An 18,846-nucleotide genomic window follows, 5' to 3' on the forward strand; every position below is an offset into this window, starting at 1 on the left:
GAGAACTGCTGGCTGCTTTGTCTTTTACATCTTATTGCTAATAAGGAGCAATTAAAACACTGAATGCAGCAGTTTAAGATTGAAATAAGCAATTAAGGTTGGAGAACCTTAACAAGCGAGACCACTAAAATGAAGCATTAAAATGTCACTTAAGCAATATGTGCTTCATCAGCAATAATTGAGTTCTCGTTAAGGAACTGGGTTGGAACAAAAACCTGCACATACTGTGGCACTCCAGGACTGACGTTGCCTACCCCTGTTTTACAGTACATTCACATCTGCCTTTCTCGTGTTCTCTGACAAACTGAATATTCTATTAGAAGAATTTGTTTTGAGTACTGTATGTAAAATGTACACAAATTAAAAAAATGAACACCTTTTTTAACTAGAGGACCATCTTCCAAATGTGTAAAACACTATTTTATAGCACAATAGTTATGTTTGGTTGACTGGCTGGTCATTTACAGCTTACTTACTAGAAACAGAAATCAGAAATATACAGTAAAATATAGGTGGTCTTTGCACTTGCAGTTGGTTGCATGACATAAAAAAGGTCTTAAATCTTGGAATGGAATCCAGACTCAAAGAAAAATGCCCTGGGTTTGACTCATTAATTCAGGATTTAATTGTATATATATTTTCATCACTTTTAATGTAGTTGTCATGAAGAACAGTGCTTTTTCAATCAACTAGGGCTCATCGTCATCTAAAATGCTCAAAGTTAAGAGACATTGTTTGATGGCAGGATTAGTAGTTTTCAATTAAACTATAGCCTCAATTTAGATGTCACTAAAAACTCTGCCCTGAAAATTCCATGTAGTTGGAGCTATAAAGCTAAGTTGGCATTAATATGGTATGAAGCCTTTTGTATAGGCTGGCAAGTTGGTACAGTGGGTAGCACTGCTGCCTTATAGCTTCAGAATCCTGGGTTTGAATCCAGCACAAGCACTGCCTGTGTACAGTTCATGTTTCTCTATGTGTCTGTAAGAGTTTTTTCTCAAACTACTTCAGTCTTCATCTCACTGCCAAAAAACCTGCACGTCAGATTAATTGGAGACTGTACACTGGCCCTGCAGTATATGTGAGAGTGTGGGTCCATACATGAATATGCCCTAGGATAGACAGACGTCCCATCCAGAAATAGCTCATGCCTTGCACTAGATATTGCTGGGAGATGCTCTAGGTCCCACAATCCTGAAATACATAAAGTTGATCAGAAGATAGATGGATTGACTTCTAATTAGAAAGAGTGCCATCTTCAAATTATTTCATATGCTTCTATGAAGTAAAAAACACCAGGATTCTGGAAAATTAGAGTTTACAGCGTTTTAAAAATAAATGAATAAAAGCTAGCAGAGGATTCGCTAAGTACTACATGGTCAAGTTTCAGTAGATTAACTGTCATAGAATGCTTGAAAGAATGAGAAAATGATCACATTTCCTTTTGCTTTCAAATGAACCTCTAGGAATGTTGAAGATGTTGTAGATGAATGGAAAAGCTGTTCAGATATTTTTTGCATGACCTTAACTCTAACTGTATATGTGTTGAGCTACAGCAGAGGATAGAGGATGTCAAATACAGTACACTCACAAAGGACATTTTTAATTAAACAAGCTCAAACTATGGAACAGACACTTCAAACAATGAATAGACACTGTTACTATGATGACAGTGATGGTGCTTTTTTGTCTTTCATTTAGTCACCCTTTTCTTTTTAAAGCTTGCAAAAATGCATAAAATATACTAAAATTCATTCATACATTTTTTTGTGTCATTCAGCATCATAATTAACCATGGGTCTTGCGTGGGATGTGAAAAATGAGCACCTATCCTATATGTTGCACTGCAATATGTGAATGTCTTTCTAAAATCATGCCTTTGGAGTAGGGAATGGGTGGTAAAATTAAAATGAATTGATGGGTTTTTTTAAAGTTAAAATATGGTTTAACATCAGCATACTGCATGCCAGAAAAAAAAAAGAGTGTTCTGTTTGTTTGTTTTTTTACATTTTTTTTTCTCTGCTCTTTAGTTTGATGCTGGTGACGCTTCACGGCTGGCAGGAAGAATACGACTGAGTTGGCAGTATGAGGAAGCCAAGAAAAGGTGAGAGGACTCCTGCATAACTTTGGTGGAATTCCACAATTGTTGTAACTGGGTGGATAGATAGGTGAATAAATTGAGTCATATGCCTATGTCCAGAGATACAAAAATTACAAAACTAATGGTGGTTAGTATTTTTAATATAAATTATGCCACTACTACTCTTCACTTAAAAATCTTTGAGTGTTTGAATTGGTTTTGCAATTACATGCAGCAGTTTGCAAATGTTGTTACTACAATTACAATTACTGCTGCTGGAGTATGTGAATTTCCCCTTGGGATTAATAAAGTATCTATCTATCTATCTATCTATCTATCTATCTATCTATCTATCTATCTATCTATCTATCTATCTATCTATCTATCTTCATGCATTAATTCATATTACATTAACAACTGACCAATCATGTGCATCTAGATTATCGAGTGTGTACATAACATTGTGTATGGGTAAGTAAATTTTGATAAAGGGAATTGGAATATTACAGTAAGAGCAAAATTAACTTATCAGTATCACAAATAAAAATGTGCACTTTCTTAGTTTCTCTAAGTCCATTGCTCTTTAGCCTCTTACTTTTATGCATTGCTTTATAAATTTTTCTCAAATGATCTTTGCTTTCTTTTCCATTAAGCAGTTTCTATGTGCAATTTTTAACCTCTTTGGTGTTAAACACAAGAGTCTCATGGGCTTGGAATTCTATGTAAATACGGTTAACTCTGAGCGTCTCTTGAATTTACTTGTTATAATGTAATGTAGAGCATTAAGACTGAATAATGCTGGGGGACAGTATTCTGCTGCCATCTAGTGGATAAAATAACTTTATGCTGCAAAAAATCCATGAGTATTTTATGTATTTTGCCACTCTCATGTAACTAACTGATCAGTATCCTTGAGTGGGATGGAGTCTTCAACCAAAACACAGATGCATATAAATGAAAAGTTGTAAAGCCAGTTTCAGAACAAACTGAAACTGAACCATTAGTTGACTCAAGCGATAGTGATGACAACATGAATTGTATAGTGAAAGTGATGCATGCAGGTGGCACTGCACAATCAAACCAACGTGGTATGCCTGGTTAATGTGGTCGCCTGATGATTCACTATGGTGCAACTAGGTGTGTGGCAAAAAGGCATAATTATTACAATCAAGTAGAAGGACAAGAATGTTATTAGCCCCCGAAGCACTCTTCACAGTACAACAACACCATGGGCACGTCAATCATCAGGGTCAGGCACTGACATTTTACCCTCAAGTGTAGAAAAAAAAAAAAAACATGCTTCAACTGTCTTGATTGCAATATCGGACTTTAAGTAGTGACTATTTGATGCCATATCACACAAAGTAAATGTACTAAATCTGTATCGCTGCAGCTGTGGATGCTAGACATATCTTTTGTACTGTATTTATGTTGATGTTTTGGTATAGACATGTTTCTGATGCACATAATAACATTTTTTCTTGTTGTAAAATATTTTGACTCGTTTTTTTGGGGGTAGGCATAACACTAAGGAGTTTAATGTTAAAACTTGGACCAGAGAGATAGCAAGAACTGTGCTTTTCTTCTCACGATTTAAATCAATTAATATTAAGGGAAGCACATACTGGGGACAAGTGATAGTGTAGGGATTCCATTTCAGTGTAAAGAATTAATAATAATAAATAAAGTAATGTTCTTTAAGTATCACAAAAGCACATTTTGTTGAAAAAGAAAACACCTTCACTGTTTCTGTCACTTTCTGCCTCCGAGTATGTGACATTCTATGTCATGGAATTGCCATTAAGCTGAAATAAGGGCAAGAGGGCAAATGTATTTTGAGGAATGAGAAAAGATTTGTATGTCTAAGTACCAAATAGATAACCCCATGATACTGTGAAAAACAAGCAACTAATTGGGTTATTCCCTGTGTTCATTGATGCCTGCTTTTTATGATTTAAATTTGCATTGCAAAATGTGAACAGTTAGCACTAGCAGTGTTATGAGAACAAGGCTCTTTTGTGCAATGGAAGAAAAATGTGCAGTGTTATATCTTTTATTTTCTAACACCTTCAACTAAGTTGACTTACAAGAGCATGGTATATAAATTTTAGAATGGGAGCTCAGGTGGGTTTAGTGGCTTGCTCATTGGTCACAGTGAGTCAAAAGAAGGAATTCAACTAAGAACCTTGATTTTTAAATACCAGTGCCTTAGGTACTACAGCACACTGCCAGCCTGTTGGTATATAAGAGAGCCAGTTACCTACAGGGGCAGGTCCAATTTGCTTATACAGTGAACCTGCTAGAAAATGGGACGCTGCATGTGCTCCATCTGCAACACAATGAAAGCAATACCACAAAAAATACAAGCAGATGACAAATGAGATTAAAACAAATTCTGCATAAATGAACCATCCATGGGCAGCACGGTGGCGCAGTGGGTAGCGCTGCTGCCTCGCAGTTAGGAGACCTGGGTTCGCTTCCCGGGTCCTCCCTGCGTGGAGTTTGCATGTTCTCCCCATGTCTGTGTGGGTTTCCTCTGGTTTCCTCCCACAGTCCAAAGACATGCAGGTTAGGTGGATTGGCGATTCTAGATTGTCTCTAGTGTGTGCTTGGTGTGCATGTGCCCTGCCTGGGGTTTGTTCTCTGCCTTATGCCCTGTGTTGGCTGGGATTGGCTCCAGCAGACCCCCATGACCCTGTAGTTAGGATATAGCGGGTTAGCGGTTTGATGGATGAACCATCCATGACAGTTACTAGTGATACAGGCCTATAAGAATGATGGGTGAAGCCTAGTGGTGATGAGACGGTCTTGGTCACTTGCTGTGTCATCTCAACAGATGCTCTGTAAAATGGTATAAGTTAAATAGATGTTGCTGGCATCACAGAAATTGCCATTTGAAAAGTGAGGTATGCTAATTTTGACAACACAATAGTACTTTAGTTCGCTTTGCTGTCTGACAGCTCCAGAAGACTGGGTTCAAATGCCATCCTGAGCCCAATGTGTGTAAATGTAAGATTTATTTAAGCACTTCCCATATCACAAAGAAATGCATTTTAGGTTAATGGGCAAGTATAAATTTGTCTCTATCAGTATGACTGTGGATGTGTACATGATTGTGCTTTGAGAAGAACTGGAACAATGTTCTTGCATACTGAAATTAGATTAGGTGGCTTCAATAAGTACAGTAGATCGATCACACAATAATTATGACATGTATAAAATTATGCCCTAAAATTATTGTTCACAAGTGGTAAGAAGATAGACATATTTGTTAGATGTAAGCCTGAATTCATTCAAGAATCCTGAATCCATACCAGTTGCTCTATATTTTTAAAAAGGCATTTGCCTTTCACCCAGGAAATTCCCTATCTGCTGTCTGTGTGTTTAACCCAATTCCTTTCTGTTACTTGATGTTCCTCAGTTTTATGTTCTGTGCTACTCTTACCTGTAAAAGAATGCCAACACCACAAAATGAATATGAAGGCTGTTTAAAGATTTGGAGAACAACTCAAAGTAGAAAATTAATAAATAAAAGGAAAGCCCAGTTTGCCTTGCTGTCCTAGTTATGTGAGTTTGAAGCCAGTTTGCTAAGTCCATAAGGCCACCATCCAAAACTTGTTACATAAGTAAAGTTGTCCTAAAAGGTTATCTCCAAGTTGCTTTCAAATTCACCACACTCACTCTAAAACTTTAAGGTCATCTGGCCAAAGGATGGCTTTATACTCTAATTTGGAGCTATTTCTAAACTTCTGGGGTCAGGACCTTGTCCAAAATATTTAACTACTTTTTACCAGTGATCCCTCAGGTAGCCCCAGGTCTCCTTGCATCCCTGAGCTTCATTGCTTATTTGAAATACATTGCACCCTTATTATTCCATGGAATAATTACATTATTACATTTTCCAATGTTAGAATCTAAAAGACAAGCCTCCTCTAATAATAGTTTATCCATAGGTAATAATATAGCCCTCTATTGGGTATTGACCCATGTTGCCCATGGCACAGATCTTTCTCTTGAACATTTAAGAGTCACATTAAGTCGATGTATTATCATTTTCTTTTATCCTGATTCTTTTGCACATGGCAACATCCTCTAGGCTGGCACCCTGTCACAATACCTTATGAACCCTCTCTCTATTCAAATCCAAATTGGAGCTTAGCATTAATTAATACAGTATATTATGAAATTATTGTATAATTATAGTCAAATAATGTTAGAGCTTGGAATTGAACACAAGATGCGGTGGAACAGTGACTGCTTCTTCTCAGAATGGCTTAGATATCCTGCCAGTGCTGGAAAAAGTAAAGCTGGTTAATAAAATCTGCAGCAGTTGTGTTCTGCCAAAGAGTGGATAAATACCGTATGTTGATTTGCCACCTCACTTGCTTCAATGTGTTTATTTTATATAGTTTAACTAACCTGGGAAACCTTTCTAAGTAGCTGCAATGCATCTGACAAGCAGTAAAATAAAAGTGTTTATCCCAAAGAATTTATTGCACTTTAGGAAAAGAGCAACATTGGGTTTGTAAGAGCTGAAGATTTACCTTTAGGTTTTCTGGGTACGCAAGGCCTTTGTCTGTCTATTTTTCTCTCCCACTCAAGCTTTCAGTGTTGCACTTAATGTGTGTTCATAAGTAACCTCAGAACGCTCTACTTGTAAAAATGTGCACAATGGTCACATTTTCTCTATGACATCCCCCCCCCCCAGCCTCTGGGCTCGTTGTGGAGACTATGAAGTCTTTGTGTGTGAGCAAAGTGTTTCAGCCTTGTTCTTGCTGTGTGTGCTGGCCAATGTGACTGCCCGGTCTGCCTGAGCAAAGCTTTTTATAGGGTAGAGTCATGCATGAAAAACTTGCAGGTTGCCTGTCAGGGAAGACAAAAATGAGAAAATGTATAAAGCACTGCTGTGTTCATTTTAATTGACAACTCTAGTTTGGACTTTTGCGACTGCATATGCTCTGTGATTTACTGATGCCCAGTCCTGGGTTGTTTTCTGCCTTTTCCCCAATATTGTTTGAAATAAGTGGGTCAAAAATGGATATATATGAGTAAAATCATACATAATTCAAATGTGTATATTTTGAGATAGATTTTAGGGAGGTGCAGCACAATTCTGAGCTAAGGCTAGTGTCAGAGCTAGTATGGAATGGACTATGTAGTACTTGAGGCCTCGTAATTTCTTTGCTTGGTCTTGTCTGTGTGGTCCAAAAGACAAATTCCTTTATATAGTGCAACTTATAAGTGTCATTTTAGAGTTATTTCATGATTATAACATTGAAGAGACAGAAATGTACTTACCCTCTGACCCTGAATGAATTATCTTTATAAATGTCTAATACAGATGTGACACAAACTAAAATTGTTTTGACAATTTTTATTCTTAGAAACAAAAGTACTGATTTTCTATGCAACCTCCATATTTGTCCAGGCATTAGGCCAACTGTGAGATGAAAGCCAGCCAGTTTATTACAAGTTCAATACAGCACTATAAATTCAAAGTCACTTACAAGCCAAGTTATTTTTCAATGCACCAAAGAGACAGAAGTCACTTGGTGTAAGGTCCAGGCTGTGGGATCGATGGTCCACCAACTTCCTTGCAAAGTCCTATAACAATTTCTGAGTAGTGTTCATAGTGTGCCTAAGGTAATTGTGCAGCAAAATTACGTCTTTGTGTTGTAGCCAAGATTATTTCTGACAAATGGCTTTCTACAACAACTCTAATCTGATTAAAATTGCATGCTGTGATCATGTTTCTTGCCATTTTGAAAGTGACATAAGCGGCAATAAATGTTAAACCATACCCTATAATGGCATAACCAAACATGAAGTTTTAACAACCATGCATTTTCAGATGTGCTTAAGGTACACAAATTTACTTTAATTTTTTGAACTACCTTCATATTTGAACTCAAGAAAATGTATCAATGTCCCAAATGTTGACTCGTCAATATGTATTTCTGATCATCACCTGTAATCTAAGCAATATAATGTAACAGGGAGTGTCAGCATGTTCATGTACAGTAGATGGATTTGACAAGACAACAGAGGAAAAACATCCAGTCACAAATGCAGGTGGTACATTACATGACATCTAGTTGAAGAGGATGCCAAAGTTGACAACTTCTGTTGTTGGTCTCATCACATGATTATGTCAGTTTACATGAGTAGAAATTGCAAGACATGACAAATCACACAACTCCATGATGACTTCCAGCACAGTTTCAGCTTTCCAAATTATTACAAGCTCACCCCTTTTTATGACAGCAAATAACATGTTTTACCTAACAGAACAAGTGCTGTTGAAATGCTTTACAAGTACGGAAAGTTTAGCCATAATCTCCCCTTCTGTCTTGGTATGTAAAACATGAGACATCAGACAGATAAGCTCCTCTTCTATTTGTGAGATCTGAAACCCCTGCCTTCCTTAGTTTCATTAGCTGTATTATATACAGTGGTGTGAAAAACTATTTGCCCCCTTCCTGATTTCTTATTCTTTTGCATGTTTGTCACACAAAATGTTTCTGATCATCAAACACATTTAACCATTAGTCAAATATAACAGAAGTAAACACAAAATGCAGTTCGTAAATGGTGGTTTTTATTATTTAGGGAGAAAAAAAAATCCAAACCTACATGGCCCTGTGTGAAAAAGTAATTGCCCCCTGAACCTAATAACTGGTTGGGCCACCCTTAGCAGCAATAACTGCAATCAAGCGTTTGCGATAACTTGCAATGAGTCTTTTACAGCGCTCCGGAGGAATTTTGGCCCACTCATCTTTGCAAAATTGTTGTAATTCAGCTTTATTTGAGGGTTTTCTAGCATGAACCGCCTTTTTAAGGTCATGCCATAGCATCTCAATTGGATTCAGGTCAGGACTTTGACTAGGCCACTCCAAAGTCTTCATTTTGTTTTTCTTCAGCCATTCAGAGGTGGATTTGCTGGTGTGTTTTGGGTCATTGTCCTGTTGCAGCACCCAAGATCGCTTCAGCTTGAGTTGACGAACAGATGGCCGGACATTCTCCTTCAGGATTTTTTGGTAGACAGTAGAATTCATGGTTCCATCTATCACAGCAAGCCTTCCAGGTCCTGAAGCAGCAAAACAACCCCAGACCATCACACTACCACCACCATATTTTACTGTTGGTATGATGTTCTTTTTCTGAAATGCTGTGTTCCTTTTACGCCAGATGTAACGGGACATTTGCCTTCCAAAAAGTTCAACTTTTGTCTCATCAGTCCACAAGGTATTTTCCCAAAAGTCTTGGCAATCATTGAGATGTTTCTTAGCAAAATTGAGACGAGCCCTAATGTTCTTTTTGCTTAACAGTGGTTTGCGTCTTGGAAATCTGCCATGCAGGCATTTTTGCCCAGTCTCTTTCTTATGGTGGAGTCTTGAACACTGACCTTAATTGAGGCAAGTGAGGCCTGCAGTTCTTTAGACGTTGTCCTGGGGTCTTTTGTGACCTCTCGGATGAGTCGCCTCTGCGCTCTTGGGGTAATTTTGGTCGGCCGGCCACTCCTGGGAAGGTTCACCACTGTTCCATGTTTTTGCCATTTGTGGATAATGGCTCTCACTGTGGTTCGCTGGAGTCCCAAAGCTTTAGAAATGGCTTTATAACCTTTACCAGACTGATAGATCTCAATTACTTCTGTTCTCATTTGTTCCTGAATTTCTTTGGATCTTGGCATGATGTCTAGCTTTTGAGGTGCTTTTGGTCTACTTCTCTGTGTCAGGCAGCTCCTATTTAAGTGATTTCTTGATTGAAACAGGTGTGGCAGTAATCAGGCCTGGGGGTGGCTACGGAAATTGAACTCAGTTGTGATACACCACAGTTAGGTTATTTTTTAACAAGGGGGCAATTACTTTTTCACACCGGGTCATGTAGGTTTGGATTTTTTTTCTCCCTAAATAATAAAAACCATCATTTAAAAACTGCATTTTGTGTTTACTTGTGTTATATTTGACTAATGGTTAAATGTGTTTGATGATCAGAAACATTTTGTGTGACAAACATGCAAAAGAATAAGAAATCAGGAAGGGGGCAAATAGTTTTTCACACCACTGTACATTGTACTTCCAGCTGAGTGCTGGAACTCACACATACTATGACCACACCATGACTTAGGACAAAATCAAACCTGTTTGATTTTTTTATTGGGACGAGTCACAGACTGATTGGACTGAGTGACTGGGTGTGTCAGACTACACAACTGGTGGTCATGAAGTGCGGCAAGACTGCTCGTGACTCATTAAGATAATGTAATTAAAGTCTGCAAGTAAAAATCACTGGAAATAGAGTGTAAAAAGTACAGGCCTTCTTGAGCCCACTTTTGAGGGTGCTTATGGAAGCTACCCAATCTTGATGCTAGGGATATATGTAATTTTTTCTCAGATTTATATATTTGCTAGAAGGCTAAAACATCCTGCAACATGCCACCCAGCAATGATGAAAATTCAGCCATAATTTGGAGAAAACAAAAAAGATAGCTTAATTGTCTAAACAATCAATCTGGGTTTAATTGTCTCAACATGCTTATGCACTTTATTAATGTCCTTACAATCTCCCTGAATCAGATTCTAAAACCTTGAGTCTCCTGGCTAAGCACTTCACTTTGTGCCAAGGATTCCTAGTATCTGTTGCTGCTACTTATATTGTTGGTCTTTGTTTTTCAGTTGCTGTACATGTTCCGTGTTAGTTCCTCTTGCTCTGACTAATAATCAGTCTCTGTCTTTAAAGTATAAGGTGTCCTTCCTTAGTTGTTCATAATGGAGTATAAAAAGTACAGGCCTCCTTGATCCCACTTTTGAGGGTGCTGGTGTAATTAAGAGGGTTGAAACTGAATCAAAAATGGGTTCTCGCTGAACCTACAGGTATTAAGTAGATTGAGTTCTTAATTGGTTGCGCTTGGTGTTAGTTCATTGAGTCTCTAACAGGATAGAAAGTCTGTAATTTACTTAGGATAGAGTGGTTTAAAAGATCACACTTGTGCCATACACTGTGATTTATGGTGTCTTTCTTGCACTGTTTGGTGGAGACTCCGGTATTATCTGCCTGTAATTTCCTGAGTTTTGTTCAGACCTTTCACTTTCCTGTATGTTAGCTAAATTCTTAAGTCAATGAGATGACAGGATAAAATGGTGATTTCAGTTAACACCTTGTTTCCTGCCCTCTCAAGTGTCATCAGGGAAATATCAGGTCACTAAAGGATGAGCTGTGTGTATTTCAATGGAGTATGGCAGAGCAGCATTACATAGACTTTCCTACTCACTTGTTTTAAGCTGAGATATCCTTTCTGAATGTACCTCTCTTATATTTTTCAGTGCTTCAATACAAAATCCTCCCTCAATCAGAAAAAAGCTAAACACCTTTGAAAATACATGCATGTATTGCCATTAATACTAGGTATTCACAACTTTTAGACAAGTTGGTACAGGTAAGTTCTGCAAGAGACCTCGGGGTAGGCCCACACTGGTAGGGAAAGAGCAACTGGGGGTGCTAGTATGGGAAACGGGCAGGATGCTCAAAGAGGACAATTGTTCCTCTTATACATGGGCAGAGACAACTGTGTAGGAGACAGTGTCAGCCTACGTAGAACCTGTTTCCTCAGAACACTAGAGGACAGGCAGCCCAACATGTGCCTTGGACTCCATATTCTCTGCTTAAGGTGAGAGATGGGCAAAGGGGGAGATGTCAATGATGGAAAGATTTCCTGTGTTATGGCAGAGAAGGGTTCCTTCTTATAGGGAAGGAACCACAGGATGATAAGAGACCTTCTGGCTCAGAGAAAACACACAATCTGAAGTGGGAGGAGACAGAACTGTGTTACTCCATAATGGAGTGGACAACTGAGGAGCTGCTTTGGAGACCCTATCTATCAAGGGGTGATGAAAGATTATGGATGCAGCGACTCCGAAAGCTACTAGTTGGGAGTCCTATCTTAGTGTCTCTTTAGCTAAAGAAAAGCCACCGAATCCCAAAAGTGACTCTGCGAGCACAGGGACACAGGACTCAAATAGTGGGAGTCCTATTTTGGTGTCTCTGTAGCTGAAGAAGAGCCACTGACTCTGTGGCTTGCCAAGAATTAACTTAAGTGCTTTAAGCCAGAGCAACGGCTGATTCTAGAGACAGGAGGTGAGTTGAGACTTGAGTTTATTGACAGGAGCAATAGAATGGTAAAGGAGAGAGAGGAAGTGATTTGTATTAATTGATTGGTGGGCAAGTAGATGAGCCACATAGCCTGGTAAGCAGTGTTTTTAAATCTATGCAGTTAACTGTTCTTTCATTGTTTATTCCTTCCTTTTGTGTTTATTCTTAAAAGAATTATATATTATTTTTCACTGTTTTATTTTTAGCTTAAGTGTCCTTGACGTTATTTTAGATGAGGAGGGAAAGCCACAGAGTTTCAGGATTTAATTCTTTATACAGCCTTTTCTTAAATAGGCTGTTAACATGGTCACACATCAGTCAGTTAAACAAATAAATGATACATTCTCAGACCTACTTAAATCAGTTTAGAGTTACATTGGACTGGAGCCTATCCCAGCAGCAGTGAGTTTAAAGGAGGAAACAGTCACTGACATGGTGTGAGACCATTAAAGGACCTGCTCATTAACACACTCACACTTACAGTACATGGGGGCCAATTTAGAACTGCCAACATCTTCTTTGTGAGGAGTTTATACATCTCAGTGTCCGTCTTTTGCAGAGTCTCCAGTATCCAGCTTCAGCTGGCCCAACTGGACAATGAGGGCTGGCCTGGCAAAGCTGAAGTAGACCGGGACCGAGACCGCTTGCAGCTTCTGAGAGAGAAGGAAGCTTTGTTGCAAGAGCTAACATTGATGAGTCAGCAGCAACGATCCACAGAAGAAAAGCTGCGCTTAGAAGTCCAAAAGAAGAAGTTGGAGGAGGAGATTCAGAAGGCATACAGTACAACCCCTCAAGGAACCAATGAAAGGTCTGATATATTTAGAAATTAAATAAGCCATGAGAATGACATTGTAAGTCAAGCACACCAAATATTGATGAACAGTAGGGCAAATGTACAGCTAATATAAGCATGGCTTATGTTCTCATGTGCCCTGGCTTGCTATCTGACAACTTTAACTTATTATCTTATGCTTACATGATACAATAATTATCTCAAAAGATAAAGGTTGTAAGTTGCAGGAAAATTATCATGTGTCTTGGCTGAAGAAATGGAGAAATGTACAATCCTGGTGTTAATTGTTCTCTCAACTTACTCTGTCAGGGCTTTAATGCATTATCTTGCACATACACTATATATTAGTATCAGCATTGGCATCATTTAGTAACCAAGGCATTCAGCTTCTCATAGGAGTCCCATTTTTTGTTGCATTTAGTTAATAACAACAAAATTGTTCATTTTCCCATCTTTAGAGCTTTTTGAAAGAAACACAGATCAGACTATCCTTTTTGGCCTATGACCTTAACTGTAGCTTTCACAAATAGATATTGAAAACAGCAGTCTCCTTTCAGGACTTACATATGCAGGTTAGGAAATATAAGGATGGCTATGTTGGTTATTTATTTATGTATTTATTTATTTTTTACTGAAACATCCTTATATAGCCAACATTTTGATTATTTTGTATAAGACGTTATTTGAGTGCGTGCTAGCTGTTCAGAAGAACATTTAGAATGTTCCAGTTTGCTGATCTTGTGAGCAGCACGCCACAGTACTGTGTATTGAGACCTTTGCTGATTACTGTCAGCTGGTATCTTTTTTTACTTTTTTTTTTCTCTCACTTTATGGGGAAAATTCCCATGAGAGTATTCTGAACTTGTTACGTGAATAAAGTCTCTTGGTTATTTAACCCTTTGGTCCTTTCAGAAGCAGGCTGGGAAATCAGCCTTTTTCCATTTAAGAAATAAACAGACTACTCTTACTTCATATCGTGACTTTCAATAATCAAATCTATCTATCTATCTAAGCACTACCAGACCTACAGACTGACTCACCAGTGGGGTTTAAGTCACAGCCTTGTGGTCTGAGTCTGATGCCATAGTCACTGTACCACACTGCCTGCAAACAAAGTTTATCAAAAGGTGGCTAGCACAACTAGAAAAACTAAACATGAACAAAATAAAAAACATGATAATCAACATAAAATTTACAAATAGAAAAAAAAACATTTTATACATTCTTTTGTCTTATTGATTCTTTATAATATTTTTATATAATATGCTGTAAAAGAAAATCATTTAATCATTAAAATAAGCTGCAATTCTTAAGTTATATTTTGGTCCACACCTCAATGTGCATTGTTTCCTTTGTTCATGTTCCTTTTTAAATGCAGAATATTAAACTCTTATTGTATTTTGGCACTGCGGTGGGTTGGCACCCTGCCCAGGATTGGTTCCCTGCCTTGTGCCCTGTGTTGGCTGGGATTGGCTCCAGCAGACCCCCGTGACCCTGTGTTCGGATTCAGCGGGTTGGAAAATGGATGGATGGATGGATGTATTTTGGCAAGAAATTTAATGCCTAATATCATAGCCATTTTGAATTAAAATTTTTAATATTTATCTTAATTAATCATATTTATATAACCCTTTTCTAACCTACTCAAAGCATTATACATGGGCAGTGGGGAACAGCTTTAACAATCACCTGTGGCATCCACCTGTATGCTGCAACAACGGCCATTTTTGCACCAGTACACTCACCAAACACTAGATATTACGCGGTGAAGGGATAAGAGGGATAAGTACTCAAACTGAGATAGCAGATGATTAGGGAGCCAGAATGACTGGGCTCTGGTGAGTAGTATAGCCAGGCCATTGTGATACACTGTACACTTTTTTGATCTTTTATGACCTCAGAGAGTCAGGACATCAGTCTTACATCTCATCTGAGGGAGGGCCCAGTTTTTACTGCACATTGTCCCTGTAATTGCACTGAGGAATTAGGGTCCACACACAGACCACAGGCTAAACACCCCCTGGTGGCTTCACCAACACATCTTCCAGCAGTAACCCAAATCTTTCCTAGATGTTCTCCCAACTTGCGGTGGGTTGGCACCCTGCCCAGGATTGGTTCCTGCCTTGTGCCCTGTGTTGGCTGGGATTGGCTCCAGCAGACCTCCGTGACCCTGTGGTCGGATTCAGCGGGTTGGAAAATGGATGGATGGATGGATGTTCTCCCATCTAGAGTAAATACTGGCCAGGCCTAAACATACTTCGCTTCAGATGGATGACTTCTTCTGCAGTGCAGAAGAGTAAACCATGATCTAGATCAGTCTTTTTAATCAGTCTTTCTCCAGACAAATGATTTTCTAAATGCAGTCTGCTGACGCCTTTACAGTTCTAGTCTCCTCAAAACTGGGGAGGCATTACACCTCAGAGCATTATACTGGGCATCTTTCATACTATCTGGGGAGACTGCAGGCAACTATTAGATGATCTGTGCACATGTGGGTTAAACATTCATCTTTCTTTAGAACAAGCTAGCAGCAGTTCAAAAATTTACATTGCACTGCAATTTTATGGGCTTCTGGAATGGTAGCCTTCGTGAAAGGCACTAAATAAAATAAAAGGTAACTTTAACTTGTTCTATTCACTCCTGAAGTATTCTGTCAATAGCCTTAATTTGGCTGATGTAAAAATACATGTTCATAGCTGACCCATCTAAAATTTATTTTTTTGTTTATTTAAAGGAAGCATCTGAATTCGACTAAATGGAGTAGTAAATAAATTGATGGAGCAAGAAATCTGCATGTTCTTTCCCTGTAAAATATATTGGATGTCTCTGCTCTTGTCTGTAGAACATAGAGACAAGTGATATGTACTGGCCCTCTGGCCACATTTACACAGATTCCGAATGCTAAGGTCTAATCCTGTAGTCTCTATGACCTTGTATATGGTATACTGTAGGACCAATCTGCCTACACAGTCCCCTAAGTGCCATGTCTCCTGTGTGGCATTTCTTGTCATATCCACACAAGGGAATTTTTGTACTTCAGAATATCTAAGTTAGCTTTAGTAGATTTTCATTTTTTAGCAATGGTTTTCATCCTGATCACCACTTATATGTGTTTCTGTTTAGGTATTTGCCCTACCATACAAGGTATGGATGGGAAGCCCTCCTTTCTTTACGTGATCTTTGTCCACATGGCTTCTATTATGTATAGTATAGATAATAAATAAGATTCAGAATAAATCTGTGTAAAAACATATCTTCTCTAGAATCCTTCAACAAGAAAAGAAAAATGTGCTTCTGAGGCAGCTGGAAGAAGCTACTCGGATAACAACGTATCTTCACTCACAGCTAAAAAGGTGAGCACTGCAGCATTTGTGCACAGTACAGGGGCACAATCATATGGTCTGTTGATATTCTACTCTTACATTTTATCTTGTATATTTTATTTTGAATGAAGATTTCTTTTCTTACTTATTTCAACAAAGAGGGTTTGACAATGTCTCGATGCATGCTCAATAATCCAGGTAAGGAAATTCTAGAAAGTTGATTTTGTTCATCTGGACATCGTTTTTTTCTAAGGGAGATACGTTACATCACTCATCCAAGTGACTTCCTCAGTCTCCAGTCTCCAAGACTGAGGAAGTCACTTGGATGAGTGATGTAATGTATCTCCCTTGGAAAAAAACATGTCCAGATGAACAGAATCAGCTTTCTACAGTAGAAAGGGTTTGACAATGTTATATCATTATCCTTTTCTGTTTAATGATGGAAGTTGTATACTATGCATAATAGTACAGTTTTGCTTTCCCAAGGTGAAAATTGTTTATAGGGAACGACAAGTAAAATTTGTCCTCTTTGTTCACTGTAACTAAATATGTTGACTTAAGTGTCTTTAAATTATTACTTACATATACTTATGTTCTTCCCTAGTTTGTATTCAATTGTTAAATAGAGTATATCAAATTAGACACACAAAAAAACTCAATGATTAGAGCATGTAACACTACAAGATGCATTTGCAGATGTTGCTTTTAAAATATTTTAAAGATATTAAAAATAGGTGTGTCTACAGGTTTGAATTTTAAAGATGCAAAATATTTGATCTCATAAGTATTCACCTCCTTCAAGTCAGCATTTAGTAGATACAACCTTGGCAGCCATGACAGCCTTAAGTTTGTTTGCACAGGTCTCAATCAGATTTCTAGACACTGCAGTTTTCCCCCATTTGTCTTTGCAAAACTGCTCAAGCTCTGTTAGGTTGCATGGAGATGACAACAAATTATCAGTTGGATTGACATGTGGACTTTGATTCGGCCAATCCATGACATTAACATTGTATTTTTAAGGCATTCCTGTATAGCATTGGCTTTATGCTTGGGGTTGTCATCTTGCTGAAAAACGAACCTTCTCCAAAGGCACAAATTTCTTGCAGACTGCAACAAGTTTTCTTCCAGAATTTCCCTGTGTTTTACTGCTTTTATTTCAAACCTCCACCCTCACAAACTTTCCAGTGCCTTCTGCAAAGAAGCATCTCCACAGCATGATGCTACCACCACTAGGCTTCACAGTGGGAATGGTGTGTTACTGATAAAAAAAAAAAGAAAAAGAAAAAAGATACATTTTCATCTCATTAGACAATAGCACATTCTTTCACTTAAATTCTGAGTCCTCCATGTCCCTTCTGGCAAACTTTAATCCAGATTTCATGTGCATTTTTTTCTGTTTGCAACTCTACTATACAGGTATGACTGGTAAAGCACCTGAGCTACAGTTGTTGCATGTGCAGGCTCTTCATTTTAAACCACTGTAACTTGTAACTCCTTCAGTATTCTCATAGGTCTCTTGGTGACCTCCCTCACTCAGCTTGTTCTGGTATAGGCAGATTTATAGCTCTGTCATACTCTTTCCATTTCATAATGACTGACTTAACTGGACTCTAGGGCATATTTGGTGGCTTGGACGCTTTCTTGTGTCCACCCCAAGAACTTTTGCTTTCCAATCACCTTTTCACGGAATCTTTATTGTGTAGGTTAGGCCACAATACTGACTCACCACATGTTGGACCTTCCAAGTAAAGGAAATTTATACAACAGTCAATTGAAACCACATGTAGGTGATCTCCTTTGAACTAAATATGTGATTTCTAAAACCTGATGGCTGCACCAGTGTTGATTTAGGGGTGTTATATTAAAGGGGTGAACACTTATGTGATCAGTTATTTTGAGTTTGATATTTATAATTAATTTAGACCACTTTGACTTGAAGAATGTTTCTGTTGCTGTTGGTCAGTGTCAAAAGAGCCAAATGAAATCCACTATGAGTCAATGTTGTATTACAATAAAATGTGAAAACATCCAAGGAGACAATACTCTTTTATAGGCACTGTATACTTGGTTTAAAAGGAGTTTTCTTTATTTTATATAATGGTATGGGGGGGAGTAGGGTGTTAGCACAGTTGCTCAGTGGAATTAGGGGGTATGGGGTTTCCTTCCCAATAAACATGTTCGTCAGGTTTATTGGCAGCTCTAAAATATCCCCATATATAAGAGTATAAACAACGGACCAGCCCCCCCATCTAGGGTCGGTTGCTGCACAGTTTCTTCTAATGCCAAACATAGAATCCAGCTATTGTAATCATGATTTAAAGAAACCAAATAGTTATAATGAATAATTATTGAATGAATTCATTTTTGTCGAAACATCAGGACTTAGTTATGTCAAACTGGATCTCTTGCCAAAAATATGCAAAATTATAAACAGACTTAGTGAGTTAACCAGGAGGCCAGGTATTCATTGTTGTGCACCATGATGAACCCAGGACCCACTG

At 38.2% G+C, this 18,846-nt stretch overlaps 1 protein-coding gene across 4 annotated transcripts in view; it reads left to right on the top strand.

Moving 5' to 3' along the window:
• Positions 1-18,846, top strand: part of wwc3 (WWC family member 3) — a 256,278-nt gene that overhangs the window by 182,795 nt on the left and 54,637 nt on the right. For all 4 annotated transcript variants that reach the window (XM_028800807.2, XM_051926805.1, XM_028800809.2 and 1 more), the window contains exons 8-10: positions 2,031-2,104; positions 12,789-13,037; positions 16,286-16,375. In XM_028800807.2, the coding sequence (XP_028656640.2) occupies positions 2,031-2,104; positions 12,789-13,037; positions 16,286-16,375 (413 nt within the window). The remainder of the gene's footprint in view (positions 1-2,030; positions 2,105-12,788; positions 13,038-16,285; positions 16,376-18,846) is intronic.

Source organism: Erpetoichthys calabaricus, chromosome 4 (assembly GCF_900747795.2).
Source record: "Erpetoichthys calabaricus chromosome 4, fErpCal1.3, whole genome shotgun sequence".
Taxonomy (NCBI): Eukaryota; Metazoa; Chordata; class Cladistia; order Polypteriformes; family Polypteridae; genus Erpetoichthys; species Erpetoichthys calabaricus.